This window comes from Electrophorus electricus, chromosome 17, assembly GCF_041902795.1.
Source record: "Electrophorus electricus isolate QZ-2024a chromosome 17, ASM4190279v1, whole genome shotgun sequence".
Classification (NCBI taxonomy): domain Eukaryota; kingdom Metazoa; phylum Chordata; class Actinopteri; order Gymnotiformes; family Gymnotidae; genus Electrophorus; species Electrophorus electricus.
The window spans coordinates 20,421,547-20,446,405 of NC_137513.1; the positions used below are offsets into that span (position 1 = coordinate 20,421,547).

At 39.1% G+C, this 24,859-nt stretch overlaps 3 protein-coding genes across 14 annotated transcripts in view; 1 reads left to right on the plus strand and 2 right to left on the minus strand.

Moving 5' to 3' along the window:
• LOC113587132 (uncharacterized) overlaps nucleotides 1-10,271 on the minus strand; it is a 14,584-nt gene extending 4,313 nt beyond the window's left edge. Inside the window, exons 1-5 of one of the 3 annotated variants that reach the window (XM_081699707.1) lie at nucleotides 10,184-10,271; nucleotides 9,763-9,984; nucleotides 9,223-9,536; nucleotides 8,865-8,921; nucleotides 4,842-8,572 (exon numbers count right to left, since the gene is read on the minus strand). In XM_081699707.1, coding sequence (XP_081555833.1) covers nucleotides 8,499-8,572; nucleotides 8,865-8,921; nucleotides 9,223-9,536; nucleotides 9,763-9,984; nucleotides 10,184-10,248 — 732 coding nt within the window. In that variant the 5' untranslated portion in view covers nucleotides 10,249-10,271 and the 3' untranslated portion in view covers nucleotides 4,842-8,498. Of the gene's footprint in view, nucleotides 1-4,841; nucleotides 8,922-9,222; nucleotides 9,537-9,762; nucleotides 9,985-10,183 lie in introns of those variants that run through there. The other 2 variants (XM_081699708.1, XM_081699706.1) reach the window with 2 other exon arrangements.
• On the plus strand, nucleotides 37-4,085 carry LOC145651871 (uncharacterized). Its single transcript, XM_081700436.1, has 6 exons — nucleotides 37-243; nucleotides 633-680; nucleotides 1,483-1,611; nucleotides 2,767-2,869; nucleotides 3,293-3,347; nucleotides 3,672-4,085. Exons 3-6 carry the CDS (start codon nucleotides 1,575-1,577, stop codon nucleotides 4,083-4,085), a joined length of 609 nt encoding a protein of 202 aa, XP_081556562.1. The 5' UTR covers nucleotides 37-243; nucleotides 633-680; nucleotides 1,483-1,574.
• On the minus strand, nucleotides 9,978-24,598 carry si:dkey-24p1.1 (B-cell receptor CD22). Of its 10 annotated transcripts, none has more exons than XM_035533893.2 (22): nucleotides 24,420-24,598; nucleotides 24,278-24,307; nucleotides 23,769-23,876; nucleotides 23,477-23,676; nucleotides 21,141-21,257; nucleotides 20,077-20,160; nucleotides 19,386-19,444; nucleotides 18,884-19,255; nucleotides 18,486-18,755; nucleotides 17,534-17,791; nucleotides 17,117-17,383; nucleotides 16,565-16,840; nucleotides 15,685-15,954; nucleotides 15,219-15,488; nucleotides 14,432-14,695; nucleotides 14,183-14,261; nucleotides 13,740-13,842; nucleotides 13,405-13,529; nucleotides 13,249-13,291; nucleotides 13,041-13,132; nucleotides 12,622-12,685; nucleotides 11,759-12,367 (listed from the first exon to the last, which is right to left on the minus strand). In XM_035533893.2, the coding sequence occupies exons 7-22, from the start codon at nucleotides 19,417-19,419 to the stop codon at nucleotides 12,119-12,121; spliced, it is 3,036 nt and encodes a 1,011-aa protein (XP_035389786.1). In that variant the 5' UTR covers nucleotides 19,420-19,444; nucleotides 20,077-20,160; nucleotides 21,141-21,257; nucleotides 23,477-23,676; nucleotides 23,769-23,876; nucleotides 24,278-24,307; nucleotides 24,420-24,598; the 3' UTR covers nucleotides 11,759-12,118. The 10 variants fall into 10 exon arrangements, with proteins under 10 accessions (XP_081555828.1, XP_035389786.1, XP_081555826.1 ...); XM_081699700.1 differs by having other exon boundaries at nucleotides 23,458-23,676; XM_081699701.1 differs by lacking the exon at nucleotides 21,141-21,257.
• Between the last annotated feature and the right edge of the window lie 261 nt (nucleotides 24,599-24,859).

Genomic DNA, 24,859 nt, shown 5'->3' on the forward strand with positions numbered 1-24,859 from the left:
GGAGCATCAGATACACTGTAAAATAACCAGGCTGAAACAATTGCTGCAGGAAACAGATCACCCCTGCAGTTTACAGGCAGTTGGTCATACCCAGGCAGTCGCACTGTGAAGCATGTCGTGCAGAGAAGTGTCAAAGCATAAGAAAACTGGAAGTAGCGCTGCATAAGAAGAGGAAGGTTGTGAAACAGAATAACAAGGCACTAAAAATCTTTGGTGAAGAAAGAGGAGAGAGAAAGGGCAGAGGTATGTTCATACCCATGTTAATGTTTCCCTGTTAGAAAACATCATGTGGGCTTAACAAAAGTAATTAGTCCAAATGAAGTTTTAGGTCCACTAATAACTGATTGAATTGATTATGGAATCATTTTAAAAAATATTTTATAATATGTTTAAAAGGTTGGATGAGTCAGGAGAGCGGAGAGTCTCAGAATCTGCATATGCTTATTTATGGATTATGTGCACATCTTGCATTAAGTCCAAGTAGAAAATGAATTTGCATGTCACAGTCTGTTTGATGCTCCTCACTCTAAAGAAAACATGCTTCGGTAGGTGTTCTAAACTTTGCTTATACTTATGGACATATTAGTAACATAGTCTACTGTATACCTACATGCTCATTTTGTTCATTTAAGGAGAACAACAAACAACCAACACCCATGTTACAGAAGGGCTAACAACTGGTATGTGCACTTTCATTTCACATGCTTTTAATCACACTGGCTGCCAATGTGTCACTTGAGCACTGTGATATAAGATCGCTGATAAATGAGCCCTTGTGATGAAAAACATTTACATTTAGCTGACACTTTTATCCAAAGCAACTTGCAGTTATGACTGAGTACAACTTGAGCAATTGAGGGTTAAGGGCCTTGCTCAGGGGCCCAATAGTGGCATCTTGGCAGTGGTGGGGTTGAACCAGCAACCTTCTGATTACAGGGCAAGTACCTTAACCACTGCCCACAAAAAGTCTACAGTTGTTATTGAAAGTTTTATTTTTAAATGCCCACATGAATTAATTAAGTCTACCTAAAGCATATTTAGTATTTTAATGTAATTTTAATGTAAAGGTTATATAAAATCAAAAACAACTGATTACACATAAAGGTGAAATGGGTGAAATGGCAGATGTTTGGTTTTTCATTGAAAGGGCTGAAATGTCAACACCTTTATGAAAGGATGTTTTGTGACTCCAAGGGTAACTTGATAGATTTAGATTTTAAAAAGCAGATTAGATGACTGGTGCCTGACCCATCAAAAGAGAACTGCAGTTACAGTTTAGTATATTACTTTCCTATTCAATTCCTAAACAATACTCTATAATTTGTTAACACATCCTTATTTTCTAGCTCCTAGTTAGACTCTCACTGCTATAGAGGCAGTACAAATGAAAGTTTTTCAGACAGAGATCCTTCATCAGGTGTGCAAGCAAAGTGCTTCAAAGCATGCACAAACATGTGTTGGACATGTACTTTATGTCTTCAGGGGGACCTGCTTCTCATGGGAAGTACACTAGCCAGTATTCTAACAACATAACCAGTGTTAACAGTGAACATGTAGGGAAAGATCACTGTAATATGACTCAATCAACCTCTGTGAACAGCACCGTGAACTGTGAGTATGTTCTTGACACTGTTGACACCTCAATAACACACCTCACAAGCCTAAAAACCAGACCTTTTCTTATGGTCTTTGGCCAGCCTTAACTCTGTTGCGTATTCCCTTGCAGGTACTCTTGTTCAAAGTTTCCCTCTGCATGTTAGTTTTCTTGTGTGTCCTTTCTGTTCAGGTTTTGTTTGTTTCGGTCATTCCTTATGCTCTGCACCTTGGTTGTTTCCTTAGTTTCATTTTAGTCTTGTTTTTTTGGTTGTTCATGATCAGATCCTTGGTCTGCTTCTCCATACTAAAGGCAATGACTTCAACAAAGAAGAACTTCAGTAAAGAAGTTCCCATCGTGTGTTAATTTGGGTTGCCGGCCTCGTAGTTAAAAATAATCCTTGATTTAGACCATGTCAATCTTACAGACATGTTAGTGTTTGAGTCTGTTTATGCGTAGTCAAATTTACTACATGGAATTAAAGAAGAGCCACTCAGAAATATAGATTCGTTAGAAACAACAAACATCTCAAAGATTTGCAAACTCAAATAAATGCTTCAAAGTACAGATCTTCTAGCACTTTACCATTGATTTAAATAAACAGATTTTATCCTAGAATGAAAATAAGTAAACACTGAATTTTTTAAATATAAATCTTTTATGAACAAGTGATTTTGAACTGACTGCAACACACTTTAATCAAACTAAAAGTGAATGAGTGATTTATTTGCATGCTGTAACCTTGGTACCAGTAATATCTGTTCAGATACACCATGATGCTTGACTCAAAAAAGCAGACAAAGCAAAACCATCAAAGCAAAAAAAAAGAAAATATGAGATACTTCAGTGGAAGAGAAACAAGATGCCTCCACTTTATAATATTCCTTAAAAAGAGAAATGAAGAAGCTACCAAGTTCAACCAATTCCAGGAATCTAATAGAAAAAGACTGTGACCTGGCAAAACACTGTACAGGAGTGTACAACCATTGTACGTTGTAGAACCACTGACTAATGGTTAACAGATGACTAAATAAACCTAAGCTTATACTGTTTGTGTAGTCATACTCGGTTTTCACTGTTCACAAAAGTTTCATTTGTTCACAAAGAATCTTTGACACTAGTAAATGTTTAAAATGCCTCTTAGAATATAAATGCTTCTTTTTCTTTTAAAGGTCCGAACAATAACAACAGAAGGACAGTCATCATATGTTTAATGGTTGTGACTAGCTTATGCCTCATTTGTGTTCTACTCTGTGTTGTGGCCCTGTGGATCAGGTACAGTATAACTGACTTTCTCTGATAGCTGAGCTATAAAAAAGTGTGATTTTATGATGAATCATATAGCTTTTCAAGGTTTTATGTTATACACATAGTAACTAGTCAGTGACTAGTCAGTTTATACAATAACAAACCTTTGGACACACCTGACTGAATGTATATTTTTCATAGCCTACAGGCATTTCAATCTAAAGGTTCATTCTTGATTTTGTTTTTAAGACAAATATAAATAGTGAAAGTTGTCAGTGTATATACGAATTGATTTCCAAAGAGAAGGGGGGCAAAAAATATTTGTTTAATGCAGCATGGTCACTTTTTATTTCAATGTTTGATATTTTCACAGTTTGTGTAAAATGTAGAAAATGGTAAAGAAATCCAACGAGCAGGTGTGGCTTTGTTCCTATGTCATAATGTTTTTAGAGAAGAAATTTTTGAAGACCTTCACCCAGAGTCCATAAAAAGTCAATATAGTCAAGTAAGTTCTTATCATTTATTATTCAGTTTCATGGACCCCTTTAACATTACTTCTATAACTGCAAGAAGGACCCTGAAAATGAGTCCTTCAATTCTTAACTTCATTCCTCTATCATATACCTAATATACAGTATATTAAGGCAACATATAAAATAACCTGAGTTTCAAAATCACCTTCCAAATACTTGTGATGCATAAATTAAATGGTTGCATTCCATGATGTGTCCTATAGTAACGCTGCGATTGCTTTAAAAGGAATGAATCTTTGTGACATCCTGAGAAGTCTAAAAGGTTTATTTAACATCTTTGTCCTAAATTAATGCAGGAAGATGTCACAGGAGTAGATGAACAAGCCCATCTTCGAGGACAGACTGCTGAAGAGGACACAAACACAACTTCAGAAGGGGCCAAGATGGCAGAAGAGGTAGGAGACAAAGAAGTGGATTATGCCTGTATCAACTATTCACTTATACAGAACAGTGGTGGAGAGGCCCAGAAGACACAGAGTGAAGAGACAGAATACGCAGAGATACAGCTGAAGAGACAGGGAGAAGGCGAGGAGGACGAAGGCTTGCAGAGCGGAGTGGACCAGGGTGTGGCCTCCCTGCTGGAGGGAGTGGAGGGTGGGCTAGAGAGCAGAGTGGAATATGGTGTAGCCTCCCTTCTGGACGGTGGGCTAGAGAGCCAGATATGGGTAGAGCTAGAGGACAGGGATCGTAGTCCAGGGGTCTTTCTTTAAAGGATGAGGTAGTTCTGGATTTTCATTTAAAGGTGAAATCAGTGACTTTGATTGTTTTAATTCAACAGCCAAAGAAATATGACCTATTCATTCAGTTTTCACTAATTCCCTTTGCACACACAGCAAGATTGAGAAGTAAATATCTCTCTATATAGCTGTTTTATATTACTTTCACTAGTCTTTTTATTTAACTTACCGATTAGTTCCTCATTCAGTTGTTGATTTGTTTGTTTTGATTGTATTGATTTGTATATTAGATTTAGTTTTTATTTCACCAATTTTATTTTCATTTCACCATTTTTTAAATGGTGATTTTAAAATCTGCCCTTACTGAATTTGTATTTTATTTCAACATTTATGTTTGTTTTTTAATTGTTATTATTATTAAAATTAATTTTGGTTGGTAAGGTTATTTTGTATTACAGTATACTACCCCTGTTGGGGGAACAGCTGAACAGGAAGACACCAATGTGTACAAAAAAAACAGAAGTGATGCCTAAAAATATTCTAAAAATATTGCTCTTTTTTGTCAAATATGTGAAACTCTTACTTAAGACTTCAGATTTATTCCTTTTGATTTTAATTTGCATTTTACTTTAAGTCATTCAGAGCAGAAAATATTTTTTTTGTTTGATATGCTTCAAAACGAGCAGGTCAGACGCAAATACCCAATAAGTATCTCCTAAATGTACTTGAGAGGAAGCATGTCTAGATTATTCTGGGTGATAAAGTCATTAAGTGACAAAACTATATCTATCTTACAATCACACGTGTCTGTAGCCTAGAGCTTCAGACATGCTGCAGCTGTAGATCGCAGCAAGTCAAGTAACAAAACCCTTACAGCTATCACACATTATTCTTATGCTAAAGTTACATAGCTTATTCTTTTTGTGTTCCTGTCTATATTATTTGAAGTTCAGTTAACTCAAAGTTGAAGCAGATTGTGTTTTACATATTGTGACTAGATATTTTTATGAATATTTCCAAAAATCTAAGTAACTGTAATGGTTTCACAAACATTTTGTTAGCATTGTAAGCAACCACTCAATGTATTTTTAAATAAAACTTTTATGGACCACTCTCAAGCTGGTTCATAACAAACAATTGAGGGAGGCGACAAGCTATTTAAACACAATTTACAAACCACAAAAATGCTTCTAATGTGAGCCAACAATTAATGGTTAACGCACCCCAGAAAAGCCACCAGCACAGCCCCCATGGTGCTTGAAAAAGCCCCCACAGGGCCTGAAAAATGAACCTGTGGTGAAGAGAGACAAAGAAAAAGGCTCCAGCTATCTACACTGGAAAGCCTTCTTAAAAAACCCAAACACCTGTATGCTGGTGTGTCTCAACAGCCAGTAAAGCCCAAGTTCGTCTCGCAGTATCACTAACACGAACAAATCAGATGGCACAGAGTCACAAAACCATTAAGTGAAAATACAACAGTATACAGTGGTTACTTTTTATAGTTTTCATAATCAGAAATCCCCATAAATATTGGAATCAGCCTAGCATAATAAAAGTCCTAGAGACATGAAACAACAAGATATAATGACACTTCTATTCCCAGTTAGCCCCAATTTGCACATTTCTAAAGACAAAATTTCCCAGGTTCAGTGGTGTAAATTAGACCACTTTAAAACAATCTGAAGAGTTGAAAAAGCAACTATGAGTGAAAATCAGACAGAATGAATTACAGCTTTGCACCTCTTTCCAAATATTCTGTAGACGCATTCTTCATTGAGATGCATTGTATTGATATCCATATTTCTACCCATGAGTACTTATCTTTGTTCCATGTTATTTCACCTCCTTCTGCAAGATAAATCTGTAGGATGTTTTTTCATCCAAGAAGATATTCTAAGATCCACAGCCCTCCTAAGACCAGGGTCACTTCACTACTACATCACTTCCAGATCACTTCACTGGCATTTGTTTAGTGTGAGCTGAAAGAGAGAATTTGTGTTGCCACCCAACCTGCTTGTGGCTATAAGGGTAGTGCAACACCCTTCCACATACCAGTCCTGTGCACCATTGGCAGATACCTCACCACATCCTGTTTTGGTTAGGTAACCTCATTATAGCCTCTGCACTTCTAATCCACACCAATTCCGTATTTTATAATTATTCTTCCACTTTAAGTGTTTACTTGGCTGAAACAAATTTGTCACTAAACTCAACAGGTCATGTCTCTTGTCCAATAATTATCCACAGGTCACCCTACTCATTACAGGAATAGAAAGAAATTAACCTTGCCTTCTGCCTCACTGACTCCCTACAACTCAGGATGTATCCCACTTAGAAGATCCCTTAATCTATCTTCCTGTTTGAAGTGATGCTGAGAATAGACTCTGTCCTCAGACACCTTTGACCCTGCCATTATCCTTGCCTCAGACATCACAGTATATCCTAATGATACACTGATATTCAATGTCAAATGTGGCAAGATAGACCAACTAGGCATGACCAGTTTGTTCCAACTAAACTGTCCCATCAGTTCATTCATACAAGTTCCTGGTATGTGACCTCCCGCTCACAAAATTCTCATCCATCCAGTAATCGATTCCAGCTCATTCACCTGAAAGACCAAACTTGATGGTGCTTTTTCTCAGTCTCCTATTTGCTAACTAACGGTCAGAATTAGTGATCATTTTGCTGGGATAATGCATTTTACATGCACAAAATCAATCACAGGTGCAAAGAAACCTTTTTACACCAGGAGACGAAGTTGCCACTAGGCAGCAGGCTTTAGTGCCTATGACTTCTTGAATATACATTTTAAGGAGTGGCAGTGCTAAATTAAGGCAGGTTATGCAAATTAGCCACTCTCAGAGACTTACTAACTCATTGTTTCCATGAATGGAAAAATGTTTTTTATGTCAAAGAGAAGAAGGTGCAATTATTTATTCTTCTCTCATTTTGCAGCCAGTCAAATCCACCGTCAGCAGAATGAGAGAATATTTCAACACTGAGGGAGGTTTCACATGCTTCTTAAAAAATCTGGTCCTGTGTTTTCTACTGCTGATATCATGACCCGCATGCCCATCTTGTGTAAAACCTACAAAAGGATCTACGCAGTGAACTTCTGGACGGTGGGCTAGAGAGCCAGACCACTAACTGGCCAATTTTTTTCAATTGAAAAATTCTACTTTATGTGATGTTTCCAAAAAACAAGGCACTGTAAAATCAAAATAACCAGTGAAAATAACAAAAGGAATTGTTATGGACTGCTCCTCCCCCCATTAGTCACGTGGTACGGCCCGCCGCTTGCAGGGGGATCCACATACAGTTTGTTTGGTTCTGTTTTACTGCTGTGCTCTCCACTGTTCCCAATAATACTTAAAACACACACACACACATACACACACACACAAAAAAAAATCATCTGCCAATATTTAAGTAACTTTCATTTGTGTATTTTCTGCAGCTGCTTATACACAACTTGACTTTCTAAAGTTGTTATACACCTTTTAAACAACAAAGGCTGCTTTAAAAGACATGCACAGCATAAACATTAATCATTTGGATTGAGTAATAATAGATATGTCAATATCAATCAGGACGCACGAAGACCATATATGGAGAGATAGACGCATTAGAAAAGGAAGACAGGAACAGACGAACAGGCATGTCTTAGAAAAAGTGGCTAGGGGAGTGATTAAATGGAATTAGAACACACCCCTATGAATACAGGGTCTTAAGTTTTGATTTGAATGACACAATGGTATTTACGAAGGCTAGTGTTAGAGGTTTCTCAGTGCGTGCGTTAGTGTGGAAGGAATGGATAATCCCTAGTCTTACTCCCTCCCGCTAACCACTGTGGGCCTCTGACCTCAGTCCTTTATTGTCCACTGCTCAGTCCGACTAATCATTAGCATTGCTTTCATTCCTAAATCACTATCTGCTCCTAAGTCATCCCTCCTTGTTGATAATTTGATACTTCAGCTCATTTTGTTTTTCATTGTGTTCCCCAGTGTCGACCAGAGGAGGATACGGTCCCCCTTTGAGTCTTGTTTCCTGTCAGGGATTCTTCATCATACGCCCCAGGACCTTGCCACTGACGCCTTAGGCTCGCTCACTGGGCACTAGGACAGCCATTTCTGTGAAGCTGCGTTGTGAAAATGCCTGTTGTAAAAAGTGCTTTTCAAATGAATTTTAATTTAATTGAGTTAATGAATGCAGGGACTAGTGTTCCTGAATTAAAAAACAAAAAAAACAACCAAAAAAAACCCAAACAAACAAACAAAAAAACACAAAAAAATGGTAATATTGTAAAGGTGAGAAAAGGCTGATATCATGCCCTAGTTCGCATTAACCTACTTCAGGAGTTTCTCAGTTGAAGACCTCACATCTGCCTCGTTTTCTTGTTGCCTGCCTGTGCCTTGCTTTGGTTTTCTGTTACAAAAACATGTCTCACCTCTGGCACTGTTCACTCTCTGTCCCTTCAGAGATGTGACAGCTGATTGGATTGCTGAGCATATATGTGACTGAAAGTAGAAGGTGGAGGAAAAACCAATTGCAAGGTTTCAAACCATGATGGAGAGTTCTAGTGCGAAGCCATCTATATTAATAGAGGGATAATTAGCTTTGACTGGAGTCCACCAGCATCAGCTCATCACAATTTACGTTTAGGAAATGTAATGTGGCCACTGGCCTGTAGGATGAATAATGGGTTGAGTGACAACAGGAATGTGAGTCAACAACATTGAGGTGGAAGTGCAAAAAGGACTAGATCTAAGGAACCTTCTAGAACCTTGCAACCAAAGATAAAGGCATTACCTGGTTTACTGCAAAGAGCAGAGGCATTGTGATCCGTTAGAGGTCGAAGACTGAACTCTGCAGGAAGAGTGTAAGAAGATTGTAAGGAGGAAGATTATAATGTTATAGTAATTTAATGATCACCAATAATTCTTCTGTACTTTTAATTTGAAGCACATGGATAAAGACAGGAGTAGTGGCTGCGATCTTAAAAACAAACACTTAATGTAAACATGTACCCTTTAGTGAGAATACAGTCTCTCATTTATTCTGACATTCCATACATTTGCTTTATTTCTTTATTGATTTTTCACTCATACACTGCCCTTGAACTAGGTTTGTGTGTCTAATCATGAAAATATTGAGTATGTCCCAATACCTCCTCCCAATTCTTGAGAAACATTTGTCATTGGGGTGAGTTTCCCAGCACAGCACCTCCAAAAGGACATGTTGTAGTGCCAGTGTCCACAGCAGGAATGGCCCGCTTGAGCCTCATAAACCAGGGTTTTCTCTGTGGAGTAGCAGCAGCGCTGGTGTTTCTTGAGCAGGAGAGGACCACAGCACTCAGCCTCTGATTGGTCCTCCAGCCCTGAGAGGTCATGGAGGTGACCGGAGCAGCACTTGTGGCCACGGCTGCTGGGAATGTATGCGTCAGAACCACAGCAGACTACAACCTCCACTAGCCTTCTGTGTCTGGGTATGCAAAGATAAAACCCATTCAGCACACTGGAATGTGCAGAAGCCTAGATTTAGCACTGAACATTTATCACACATTGCAGGATTAGTGAGTACACAAGGAACAGCAGGTAAACCCAGAGCAGTACAACCTGTAGCGGAACCTACCCTGCCAACGCTGCAGTGGGCTGAGCCTGCTTTTCCTTCTAACCCCTAACACTGACATTTGGTAAGATAATACAACCTGAATCCACTGCAGCAGATCTGCAGGGTCGAAGGGGTCCCTTCCACAGCATTGCTGACCTGCAGGCAGGTGTATTTGTCTCTGGCACACTGTGTAATGGTGTGGAGAGTACACGGCTTTCCCAACGCACACCGACCCTGCCGGCTGGTCACGATGCAGCACTTCGTCACAACACAGTGTTCCCTCTTGCCACAGCTGGTACACTTTTGAACCACAACACTGCTGACCACACAGAACGCAGTAACCCGAAGGCAAGAGAGCAGTACATGAGAGCAACGCAGAATCTTAAGAATATTTTAAAGGGGGAAAGGAAAAAAAAGAGAAAAGGTGGCTCCACCTTGGACCTCCTCTGCTGTACCAACTGTACCGTACCCATTTCCACACCACATTCCTCCAGAAAGAAAAACTTGGTAAAACTTACTTGTGTAAGGCTGGATTTCTACTTGTACAGCTTCCCTGAGCAACAGATACTGGTGTGCTCATCATACTCCTGGGATCCACAGCGTGGAATGTCAGCATAAATTAATCCTGCAGAGGCGTAGAGAAAGGGTGAGCAGTACGAAGGTGGGGAAAAGGCCTGTGCCCATCAGGCAATGTGGCCTCCAGTTCCATTTGCATGGGTACATGCATTTCCATACACACTGATCCCTCAAATATACTCCTACCTGTCTGACTAATATAATTGACTGCTTGGCTAATACAAAGACTGGAATAGCTGTGAAATTCTCAATAGCTGACAAATCTGAGGCTATACAATGTCCTTTCCCAGCCAGCCTTAAATTAAAAACACCCCACAACATTTTGTCTGGATCGGGATGCCCTGGTGACCTGAGTACCCTGAGTACCTGCCTCTCACGTACCCTGCCGAGAAGAGGGTACTGCCTCCAATGTGCCCTGCCAACCACAGGGTACTGTCTCCAAAATGCTTTGTTACTCGCATCATGGCACCAGTAATGGTTAGCGTGCAGTTGTGGAAAGGTGACATTGCAAAAATGGTTAGTCAGTTGGCTTGTTTTAATCTGAGAGGGGAACATAATGTTCCCAGAAATTATGAAAGAAAATCTGAAATACCCAGATAACTGCTAGGAACTGACATCCACAACGAAGAAATAACATGCCATCTTTAACAGTTATATAGTCATGTGAAAAACAAAGAACCATGAATTCCATAGTTTTATGTATATATCAGAACACGATGGAAAAAAAAATCTGGTCCTCACAGTTCTTATAATTTAGTACATAACCTTAGATGAACAGCAACGCATGACATTACACTGCATCATTGTTTAACAAAAGCTAGGCCAAAATGCAGCAGTGTGTGAAACATTAAGCACATCCTCACTGCTACCAGAGGAGTTAAGAGGGCAAGTGTCAGCCAAGCGCAGCTAATCAAATGCAATTGATTAACTGATAAATAAGTATGACCACTGCTATAAAAGCAGTGGTGGTTTGGTGGTTTGCTGATCTGGAGCATTCAGGTGCGTGTTAACACAATGGCAGCGTGTTAGCAAAGGTCTTAGAGAAGCAAATGTTCTGTCCGTTAATCTGGGAAGGGTTATAAAGCCATTTCCAGACAATTTGAAGCCCATTAGGACAGTGGGCCAACCTTCCTCCAGAATGACAGTCATACAGAAAATTATGCTTCCATAAAAGTTGGTTCTACAAACTATCATATCATGTCATTTCTTATATTTTAGCAGACAAACTGCAGCGGTGTCCCATCGTATGTGTCGCTCCTCCCGACGCAAATACTTCTGTTGTTTCTTTTTGGTCTCCCAGCCCTGCCTCACTCCCCGGCCCAAACACTTCATTTGCTTTCATGATCATTGCCTGCCTCGACTCCCCCGCATTCGTTTCCCTGTGTGTATAATGTCCTTTTCTGTCTAGTCTAGGTGTCCACCCTCGGTGCTGCGTCCGTAGTATTTCTGGTTTCACTGGACTGCTTTGTTTACTGCCGCACGCCACGCACCGTGACACAAACGATATATACCCAGTGTAGCTTGCTTTTTGTAAAACTTTATTTTCTGGTTAAAATGTTTTTTAATGGATTACATGATGACATAATAAAGTCAAACACGAACTGTATATACAATTACTGAAATCTTCCATATCAGCATCTTGTAAAATGCACACACACACAAAACTAATATGATCTACATCGGGCGTGCTTATTTGCAGTGGGGCAATGTTTACACAATATCGCCATTAAAAACTTCACACAAAACAGGTAAAAGCTGAGTAAAAAAGGGGAAAAAAGTAGCACATGAAAAAATTCTATCACCCCACATATCCTCACATTTCCTTCATCAATACCTAAGCGGATGACTCGGCTGCGTTTTTAACTGATATTGAGGAATCATTTGACCTGCGAGTATTCGGTTCTGACTTCCTCATCAGAACTGGAATTGCTTTGAGTGGACTTCGGTGTAAATTGCTTCGCGTTAGGACGCGGTGTTTCGGTGAAGACGACCGTGGAGTATTGTACTTTGTCCTCTTCCTCTTCCTCCTCGCTAGTGTCAGAATCCCAGTTCATGTATGTAGCAGCAGGCTTTTGTGCATTAGCACCAGATATGTTTTCATAATCGCCACTATCACTTTCTGCAGTCTGAAAGACAGACACACTCTGAAGTGACTTTTCTCCGAAATGTTTCCATGGATTATGCCTAACTGATACCCAAACCAAATCCAAATCTACAGAGCTGCCAATGATCTGACATTGTCCAGCTGTGATAATGTTAAAACTCGATTAACCGGCGGCTTACTTGTTTTTTAATGTAATATGTGTTGAATTGCGTGTATTTAGGATGTGTTGATTTAAAAGCGCCATGATCTGTAGTATGCGTTTTGAGATTAATTTACCTTTGTGTTTTGCATATCTTTGGAAACCACAGCGTAGACCGGTCCACTGTCTGTGTTGGGTTCACTAGGATAGAAATAATTCTGTGTAAACATTTTTGTTTAAAGTAAGTATATGTCTGGCACAAAGCTTCATTATTAGTTTAGTCTGTTAGTTTTTCCAGTTATTTTATTTTTAAAACAATGTCTTTGTTGAGTTTTTACAAACTTTAGAATAAAATTCTTATAGTACCGTATAGCAAATATAAATATTTAAAAAACAAATGAACAAACACCCCCCAACCAAACAAAAACTACTTATACAAGTACACCACTTGTAAGATGATTCATTACAGGACACAGCATTAGGCAATGAACATAAAGTATGTTGGTTACTTGCTAGTATTTACATCTTGCTAATATTTAATTTCACATGAAATTACCTTTTATTCGGATTACTTTTATTCTTGAACTGCAAGGTTGCAAAGTTAGTAGAGGTGGTGGTTGGAATGCCCTCTGTGCTTGGAAGCCCCTTCTGTGAAGTCCGTGAAATTGGATACGTTAGCACAGCATGACCTTGTTTGTGGGAGCAAATCATGCTTCTTGTTATGGGATATAAAAAATGAAAAAAGGTCTAAACAGTTTTCCTACCTGCATGGTTTGTGGCAACTGTGCAAAATCATACACTGTGTGACTGTGAGAAAGTAACCATAAAACAAACAAGAGCAAATCAGGCATTCTAAAGGTGTTATAAATGTGTTTGGCACTCCTGCTTCTGCACGTGTACATGGATCAGGATTCACTAACATTGCGACTGTGGTATCCCTGCTGGGTGAACCATGTAGTGCAGTAGCCAGTGACTGATGGTCTCTGAGTTGAGATGACACTTCTCTTTCCATCATCAAGTTCTCCCTATTGTTGTTTTGTGAGATCTGCACAGAACTTAGCTTGTTAATCTACATAGTCTTTGACTCTCTTTATTTCTTGTCTAGACATTCCCACACAACTGATGAAAGTAATTGCTCTGAATTAAGGCTAACATCAATGCAATAACTAAAAACAAAAACAAACGTTTTGAGTTCCGTGATGAATTTCGTCATAAACAAATTGTTAAGTCTTGAGATAAATAGAGGGAAATTAACCAATGAGAGGAAGTTTGCTACTGTAGAAGATCGTGACAGGGTTTCTGAGAAGAAAAATGAACTATTATCATCTTGTTCAGAAGCTCTTTTTCTCAAGAGGAATCTGTGAAATGAAAGAAAAATGAACATATATAAAACAATAATTTAAATATTAAAGTGGGAAAAATTGTATTTATATATTTTTCAGGCAGATTTATAGTCTTCTGTAGGCAAATATTATTATTTTTATTTATAGATATTTATTTGTATTCTATTTCAAACACAAATGCACACATTTGTAAATAAAATCTGTGGAACTGAAAATTAGGGGTCTAAATTTTTACTGTCAGCAGAAATGTTTCCTTTTTTAATATACTGTGCCACATGCCTTTATAAATGTTTCAATATTATTATATGTTTATTGTAATATTTGGCAGAATTTTGTACAGCAGAGAAGTTCATACCTACACAGCAGAAACACGCCAGCAATCACAAAGCAGATGGAAAATACAGGAATCAGCACCTGAAAGAGCTTTAAAAGAGCTGTACACCAGCACAAGCAAAAACTTTAAAGGATTTAGCAATTTTTACACAAAGAATTACTTTTTTATTTTCTGCTTGCAACTTCTGTTACATTATCTTTTTTTTCATATAAATTCTCCTACCAATTTATTGTCAATGTATTAACAGATTTGAATGTAATATATACGCACGGTTAAGAAACAGCTCGACTCTTTCCGAAGTCCCCATGCCTATGTCGTTTTTTGCAGAACAGTAGTAGATTCCTGGGCTTTGAGGGTGAACCGTGTAGTTCTGATGTGTAGACAAGGCTGTTGTGTTGTCTTCCAGCCTGTACCAAGCGTAAGATGTGGCTGGTGGGTCACACTGCACACTACATGTCAGATGCACTGGAAGGGTCTGCGCCCACATAGATGACATGTATGTGATGTTATGGATTATTTTTGTGGATGGGCGATCTGAGGAAAAACAAACGTTTTATATGATGAATATCTTTTAAGGGAAGAAACCACCTTTGATCTGGTACATAATATGTAATCATAATAAGACAATAATAAAGAGAGAACTATTAAATGAATCCTGCAGCTCACTTTTCTGAATCATGGTTCTTTCAGATTTGTATTTGTACATGTGAGGTACCTCATGAATCTGGTGTTTACCTCACTCCCTCACACAAGTTGTGCAGGCTGTGTGATTGCTCCTATTGACTGACTATGCCCCCCGCCCCAAACAAAATTAGAAGCTAAAACTTCCAAAATTGTATTATTCAGTGTATAACCATGTCTTTAATCAGACTTTATGTTTAGCCACCAATATAGTACTCTACTTTGTGCCACAGTATTGAAGTTGACAGAGACTGATGTTAACATGAAACTTCAGTGACCTGAGTTCATATGCTTTACAGTCATCTATCTATGTCTTCTGCAAATTGTGCCATTTTCCATTAGTACAAGAGCTAACATTATATGAAAGTATACGTACACTTGACTCTGATATGAACTGGTGCGGACTGATTAATGCCAAGGTTATTTCTGGCAATGCAGATGTAATCCCCAGAGTGTGATGCATTGAGTGGATGTATAGTTAGTGTCTTTCCCTGTCCGGCTGTCTCTCTATGTGCCTCAGATAATTTTTCCCATGTGTACGAGGACACGCTGGGCTCCGAATGGGCTTCACAAGAGAGCATCAGATGATTTCCCTCCTTCAGCTCTTGCCCAGGTTGGGTTTGCACATGTACATTTTTAGGGGCATCTGAAAAGATGAGGCAGATCTGCCAATTTAGGATGGGTCATTCAACTTTTTCACTTTCATGATTTAGCTATACATGTTAATTTTCATTGTGCATCCTTAATATTTTTTTTTTCCATTAACAATGCTTTCATTATATCTTATTTTGGCTATATTTATAACTTTCACCATATGATAAGTAAGAGAACGTTTTACTTACACAAAACCTTCAGTTGCTCTGTTATGGAGTTTTCTCCCTCTGTGTTTTGCGCTGTGCAGGTGTATTGACCTGCTGTTGACTTGGATGCATTAACAAAGAACTTGAGAGTGTTACTCTGGTTCCTGACCAGCTCTACAGGTTTATTTCCTGGGTTTGTGAGATTTAGCGTGATGTTTGCCACTGGAGAGCTTTCTACAGTGCAACTAACAGTAAGCAATTCATACTCGTTTAAGACTTTTGCCATTGTCAGTTTAGGTAATTTTGGGGCATCTATGAAATAAATGTTGGGACAAGAGATTAGGAGAAACACACACACACACACACACACACACACACAAATAAAAAATAAACAAACAAACAAAAAATATATATACACATATATATTGTTTCAGTGAAATGTTTGTACTGGATGTAAGTTTTTCATAGTCTTAAATTATTGAAATGGTGCAAGTAGACTATCTACCTCTCTATCTATCTATAGCCCATGGTGGCATGGGCTTTTTCACACCGTCATGTTCTTTCTAAACAGTTCTGATCAAATTTTATTGTATTTGTTTGCCTATAGTGTACTATATAGGGAATAAAAAGTAGCCATATAGGCTTAGTTGCATATTTAATCAGAGAAGCTTTCACCCTTCAGCTATTTGTTAGTGTTCTTTTTTTGTTTTTTTTGGTGTATTCTCTTTAAGACCAAGAAATGATTGAGTTGAACATTTAAAATGCATGAATCGGAAAGGGCCAAAACATGAATCATACCTAAATCAACTTGGAAAAATTTGGAAAACAAGAAATATCTCACATATTTACACCCCACCTTACATGGTTTTAAGTAGTACTGAACAAATTCACTGAAAATGTAAAGCAAAAATGAAGAACTTACAGAGAACTTTAAGTCTGAACGCTGTGGAGTTTGATCCCATACCAATTACATTTCTGGGGCTGCACATATACCATCCAGCATCTTGAATGGTCACGTTCTCAACCAGATACTCCCGGAGAGTGCGTGAACGTTCAACATAATTTTTCCCATGCTCTGGCTTATGGAACCAGGAGTAATCGCTAGGCTCAGGATTGGCATCAGATACACAGGTGAGATTTAGGGATAAGTGCAGCTTCACTGTGACTTTGCCATCAATGTAAGTGTCTTGTGGACGATCTGTAGAGAGAACAACAGACAGATTTTGAAAAATGTGTATTCCAAGAAATCTGATAACACCAATTAATTTATTTTGTAGGTTGGAAACATCTCCATGGTATAGGGCCCATGCACAGAAGACTGATACTCCTGTTTCTACAACATTTGTATTTATGATCCTAACAGAAAGTTATTTTCAACATTCAAGATTACAGTAAAATATTTAATCTTACATATAAGGAATGTTAGTATTAAAGTGAAAACTATTTTTTGTCAAAAATATAGTACAGTACTTACACTTTACAGATACTTCAATTTTGTTGGAGTCTGCTACCCCTACATAATTTTTGGCCTGACAATGGTACCATCCTTTATGCTTTTTCTCTACGTTTTGGATGAAGAGTGTATTACTGTAGTTCGCAGTGTCGCTGCCATCTTTATACCACCTGAAGGACCCCGGCATGACTGATGGATTGCTGTCGTGTACCAGGCATTTCAGTGTAAGGCTGTCCCCCACTTTGACATCAGCAGGTTCTAACTTGGCCTGGACTTCTTTAGGAGCATCTGAAAAGTAAAATGGTGTCATTTTTGCAGTCTTGCTTCAATGTCCACAATTTAATTTCTGGCTTAGTTCAATTTACAATACTTTTTTTTCCCAGTGTATTATTCTTAATACATTAATTCTCGATTATTTTTTAAGGTACCAGGACTTACAAGTAACATTGATTGCAAATGTTTGTGAATCTTCCTTCCCGTATTTGTTGTTGGCTTGACAGTAGTATATTCCACTGTGGATTTGTTTTGCACTGTCCAAGGTGAACATATCTGAAGATAGGAAGGGTTCGCTTTGATTGACTTTAAACCATGTGAAGGCAGCGTTTGGGTTGGCTTTGCTTGAGCAGGAGATGGTGACACTTTCTCCCTCTTTCACATCCTTAGATTTTACATCTACTTTTGTATCTTTGGGTGCATCTAGATAAATAAATGAATAAAAAGAAAAAAAACAGTACCCCTGAAAAATGTTTTCTATCGCAGTTTGCCACTCAAGGGTGGACATTACAGAATCATACAAAGTCTAAAATCTTATTTCAGTTTAGAAAATACAGTATTTAGGAACTTTCTATTACTATTGCAATTACAGAATCCCTATTTTTTTTTTTTTTAACTTTGGGAATCTTATTATAGGAAAGCCCGGAACATATCCTAAAATGACAAGGACAATGAAGAGAGATAATCCAAAAACAATTATAGATAGGTTGATAATCTGTTATCTGGGACATACAGAATGCCGTGGCGATTTGCATTGGAATTAATAAAAAATATCATGACCTGCTTTGGAGATGCCTAAGAAACAAAGGGCTCTGCTCATTGTATTAAGTTACTAATGCTTTGTCCTTCACTTCTTTGTTTATGTTCTAGGGATGCCGCACACAGCTATCAATCATCAGCAGCTAATGTCCTGAAAATCACCTCACTAAACTCACTGTGTGCACAGAGTCTACTAACTCTCTTATTTGTTACACATTACAAACTGGTGTAACGTGTTTGTACAGTGCTAACCCTGATTTGTAAATGAACAAAATTTCTGAATGTAAAGAAGTATATATTTATACAGTATAAATTAAATGCATAAATTATTTCTAATTCTGTTTCCATCTATACCCACATTCCACTGCCAGAGTGACATTCCGGGCCAGACAGCCATCTTTGCTTTTCGCTAGATGACATGATAACGTTCTCCCATTGTCCAACCAGCTCACGTTCAACTTCAGCTCACTGATATGTTTATCATCTGTGACGGAAATTGGTGCATTTATGCTGGACGGGTCCCATTCAGGTGCAAATCCACACTGCTTTGATGTTGAGCAGCGCAATGTCACAGTATCATGTTCCTTGACTGGTCCAGATGACTTAAGGTCGATCTTGCAGGGATTGTCTAGAGGGCCAACACAGCACAACAAACCCCCTCAAATCCAACAAACCTATCAAAATCTAACATGAAGACCCTAATAAATTCCCAATCCACTCCCCTAACAAATATGCATAAAACATCACAAAACTTACCCTTCACTGTCAGACTCATATTCATTTTACTCATGTACCTGTATCCTTGATCTATGAGCCTGAACTGATATGCACCGCTGTCATTCTTTTGCAAATGATTAATCCTTAAACTGCAGGAACCCTGGTCCTGAGAAAGGAATTCCACTCTTCCAGAATACTCAGAAGCCTGAGGTTGATCTGGTTTGTTACTGTATACAATGGTCCCCTCAAACTTTTCCCCATTCCAAATAGCATCCTTAAACCAGAGCATATATTTCATTTCCTGAAAATCATGTGTACAGTTGATTGTGACACATAAGCCCTCCTGTTTTGTTGCAGCTTCCTCTTGTATAGTTATTTTATTTGTTAAGGCAATGTTTAGACACAGTGTGACTGAGGGAAGAAACCAGATCATAGTCAATTATTATTATTATTATTATTATTGTTGTTGTTAAGTAACAATTTAATAGTTTAATAGTCTCTCTTTTACTTGTTTTTTAAATGAATGACATGCTGTACATACCAAGCAGGTAGAAAATTCTCCAGACAGTATCCATCGTTTATAGCCCTCAGTGTGATATGCTGCTTGTGGAACATGAGACGTTTGCATTTGTAACTATTTTGGCTTTGGTTCTTAGAACCTCTGATGTGATCAGGAAACATCAATTCTTCACTTTGGCACATCACAGCTGCAAGTGACTCATTCTCTATGCATAAGCTTTGTGGTGTAACAATTCTAGTGGAACTGAAACCTATTCTTGCAGAAACGTATAGCACTAAATTGTAATAACAATAAATATCCTTTTACATTTGATAGGGTTAATTTCAAAATTGAATATATTTATGAAATTGTTTAATTTATTCTTAATTTTTTTTTAATGAAAAGGATGCATATTTATGCAAAAAAAATATTCATACAGCTGCCTATATTACTGCAAAAATGTCAAATGCTTTCTAACTTTTTCTGTTAATTGCTGCTTTCTCTTAATGTAATCTAAGATATATTATATATATTAAAAAAATATTCAACATAAAATATAATGCTTAGTAATAATCAACTGTATGTTACTATTACAACTGTCCTGCTAAATTATGAAATTTCAAAATACATTTGTGGGATTGTTGAAGGTGTTTCAATAAGAATATGTGTCAGCATGCTGAAAAATAATGAACAGCCTACAATGTACAATTAAAAACCATGAAAAACAAATTACCTTATAGGTAAATCCAGCTGTTAACAGATGGCATCACAGACTCCAAATGACAATAAGTATTTGCCTAGCATAAGAAAATACCCCCTGAAAACAAAAGAAGAACTACCAGTGAAATAAAAGGAGAACTTCCACCTGTGCTGTGTTTGCATGATCACACACACAGAAAAATATATTCCTGGTGAAGATGAGAAAATATACTAACATCGTGCACATAAATATGTGTACAGACGCTTACTTCGTGTATCAGAAATTTGTACTGGGATACATTACAAAACAAAAACACACAAAGGCAAACTAGGGAAACAGGGTAGGAACTAAGGCTAGGGAACACGAAGGCTAAGATAAACACAAAGACATGGAGCACAAAGAAACAACCAAACATTAATTCAAACAATAAACCATGAAACAGCAAAACAAACAGTCAAACCTCCAAACAAACAATGAACAGCAACGACCAAGGCACACAGCAGGGTTTAAATACATGAACTAGAAATGAGGGAGAGGTGTACGCAATCACTTTGAGAACAAAAACGAAACTATGGAACGGAACAAACACAAGACATAGAAAACACGGAACATGGAAGGGACTGATCGTGACAGTTAGCAAATATCTTCAGGAGTGACCCAGGTCAAAATAATAAACCAAACCCACACTAATGAAATAAAACTACACACTAACTAACTCAAACAACACAAGAAACATACAACACTTTCCTAACTACCTGACAAACAGAGGCAAAACCCACACCCAACAAAAATGGCAGTCAATCCCTACCACCAGTGTGCAACACCAAAGTACTAAACAAACAATATTTACACTCTTTATACAATCTATATATGTGTACACACACACACACACACACACACACACACACACACACACACACACACACACACACACACACACACACACACACACACACACACACACACACACACACACACCAACTACCGAACCAGGAGGGGTGAAGCCAAAGATGAAGTCCAAAAATGGGGGAAACTAGCTTATACACAAAAGTCATACAAAAGTTCAAATCAAGCCAAACAAAACAAACAAAACTAACTCCCTTCTCGCTTCTCTTCCTCTCTTGTGGGAGGGACCATTAAATAGGAGCAGTGTCTCAAAAACCCATCGAGGAATGGGGCAAAGTCCCAAACGGGGGGAAATCCTGGCAGTAAACCTGGAACACACACACACACACACACACACATCTTTCCGTAACAATACTCATCCAGTAGGTGATGGAACAAACAGTCTCCAGTTCCCACTGTGGCTTCAGTGGGTGTCACACATACAGGACTAATTGGCTTTTTCAGTCATGCACCCTTCTTGCATGAAGTCATATTAAGTTCCCTTGGCTAAAAACCCATTCCCTCCTCATATCCTGGTCCTGGTCAGAAATTACTTCCTTGTCATTTCCTCAGTCTCCATGTAATTCTGTCAGGTGTGGTGAAAGACAAACGCAGGTAAACTGATTTTAATAATGAAGAGGAGCAATCCAAAGACATAGTTGAAATACGAGCAAAGGTAAAATCCAGATAACAGGCAAACAAATCCAACAGGGCACTGGCAAAGAGTAAATCAAAATAAAGGCATAAGAGTCCAATAACCAAAATAGCAATCAAAAAATATAAATGCTCAGACACATAAGGCAAGCAGATGAGTCTTTGCAATGACAGACACAGTGAATACACTGGTCTTACAGTGGCATGAAAAAGTGTTTGCCCCCTTCCTGAGCTTATTTTTTTGCATGTTTGTCACTTAAATGTTTCAGATCATCAAACAAATGTAAACACTAGACAAAGATAATACAAGTAAACACAAAATGTAGTTTTTATTATTATTATTATTAAGGAAAAAAAAAATCCAAACCTACGTGGCCATGTGTGAAAAAGTGATTGCCCCCTAAACCCAATAACTGGCTGGGTCACCCTTAGCAGCAACAACTGCAATCAATCGTTTGCGATAACTTCTTTGCAGAATTGTTCTAATTCAGCCATATTGTTGGGTTTTCAAGCATGAACCACCTTTTTAAGGTCATGCCACAGCATTTCAATCGGATTCAGGTCAGGACTTTGACTAGGCCACTCCAAAGTCATTTTGTTTTTCTTAAGCCATTCAGAGGTGGACTTGCTGGTGTGTTTTGGATCAGTGTCCTGCTGCAGAACCCAAGTGTGCTTCAGCTTGAGGCCACGAACAGATGGCCAGACATTCTCCTTCAGAATTTTTTGGTAGACAGCAGAATTCATGGTTCCATTTACCACAGCAAGTCTTACAGGTCCTGAAGTTGCAAAACAGCCCCAGACCATCACGCTACCACCACATTTTACTGTTGGTATGATGTTTGTTTTCTGAAATGCTGTGTTACTTTTACGCCAGATGTAATGGGGCATATACCTTCTAAAAAGTTCAACTTTTGTCTCGTCAGACCACAGATCAATCACTTTTTCACACAGGGCCATGTAGGTTTGGATTTTTGTTTTTCCCTTAATAAAAACCTTCATTTGAAAACTGCAATTTGTGTTTACTTGTGTTATCTTCGTCTAATGCACTGCCTGGCCAAAAAAAAAAAGCTCACACTCTAATATTTCGTTGGACCGCCTTTAGCTTTGATCACGGCACACATTTGCTGCGGCATCGTTTCCACTAGCTTCTGCAATTTCACATTTATTTCTGTCCAGAGTTGCATTAATTTTTCCCGAAGATCTTGTATTGATGATGGAAGATTTGGACCACTGTGCAAAATAGTCTTCTGCAGCACATTCCAAAGATTCTCAGTGGGGTTCAGGTCTGGACTCTGGTGGCCAATCCATGTGTGAAAATGATGTCTCATGCTCCCTGAACCACTTTTTCACAATTTGAGCCTGATGAATCCTGGCATTGTCATTTTGGAATATACCCATGCCATCAGGGAAGAAAAAAATCCATTGATGGAATAACCTGGTCGTTCAGTGTATTCAAGGAGTCAGCTGACCTCATTCTTTGGTCACACAACGTTGCTGAACATAAACCTGACCAACTGCTGCAACCATCGCTGTCATTCTTTGCTTCCTGCTACACGCGCAAATGTTTTTTTTTTCTTTTTTTCCCCTTCACACATTTTCTCTGTTAGTTTGAGACCCACAAAAGAAGGCGATGCAAGATCCTGTGTAAGTGAATTATTTTTTTTTCGTGTTAAAAGGATGACATTGCATGCACAAACAGTAGCATCCATGTGTATGTGTGCAACATTCCACGCATGCATGCGTGCAAGCTTACACAAACGCATGTGGGAAGTGTCTAAGCAACCTTTTAAATAAATTATATTATATTATAAAAATTATGGTATGTATTTAATTATCTGTTTTAGTTTTAGTATGTTTGATGCATTTTATCTTAACTGAAAAACATAACTGACACCTCAGTTCAACTCAGGACCACTGGGAACTTCTCCCGATGGATGGGGTCCAGCTGCTCCAATATGTCCAGCCGGGGTCCAGGAGGCGACCAGCCCACACACGGAGATTCTTTGTCAGTGCCGGCGTCCCGGACTGCTCTCTGCTGACCCACTGATGCTGCTCTCTGGGCAGTGTCTGCTTCCAGCCCTCGGGCAGAAGCACCTTAAACGAACAAACAGACGCATCGTGAATACGGGCTTGCCGTTTTCCTCAACCTACCACAAAAGCACCAGAAGCGGGGTGGTGCTACTCACCTCAGGAGTGAGCACTGGCTGCGTTTGCGAAGGATGCTTTTCCGGTTCAGCCGTCGGCAGGGAGCGGCTGGGGTGGGGCAGGGACCTCCGGAGCAGAGGAAGAGGGAGCTGGAACAACACGCATTAATGAGCTTAGAAAAGGGCAAAAGATGTCACTTAACATCACATAACTGGTGCACGTCAGCCTGCAGGGACGACTGACATCCAAGAAGCCTGAAAGTATCTAATGCTACTGAAGCCTAAAAGCATTGAGTGCTACTGAAGTGTGAGCCGCTCCCAAACCCACCCGTCGACGATGATGACGACAGCAGCGTCAAGCAAATCTATGTCGTCATGTGCAGCTACGTTAATTTAATAAGCAGATGAAATGAAGATGACACAGTTTTAGCCAGCAAACATGAAGAGCACCGCTTAACATGCATTTAGTGATTTAATGATTAAGTGAAGAATGAATTAATGACCGTGCAGGGTGAAATAGAGACCTATCACCACCATCTCGCATCACCTACCTCACTGCTTCCATGTCCTTCCCATTATAGCTGCATTACAATGCATCACAACAAAACAAGTTACAGTCAGGACAAACAACAAGACAGACCTTTAATTTTATACTTGTATAGTTCACTCAGTCCATTCAGAAGGACAACTCACCTTCAGTCTCCAGTTCCATGGACACAGCCAGCAGGTCGGCATCGGAAGGCTATTGTTCCATCTCCAGCCGTGTGAGTTCCACGGCCAGCAGCCGAACACAGGACCCTTCTGACGTCAGCCACGCCCCGGAGCTTTCCAATGCGGAGCTGCTGGTTGTGGAACTCTGACGGCTGGAGACACCTGCGTACAGACACAAGGAGCAATTTCAGTCACCAGAAAGGAGTCACATTCAAAGGCACTCAATGACTCGGTCATCCACACACACACACACACACACACACACCTGAAAGATGGGGTGCTGGTGCCCGAGCAGGCACCGACGGACAGGCAGTCACAGAGCTCGTCTGCGGACGGCGATCTCCTTCACATCTCTGCGCTGGATGTATTTTTGCAGCGCCTCCATCTTGCTCCCAGGCCTCACCTTCTGCCGCTGGATCCAC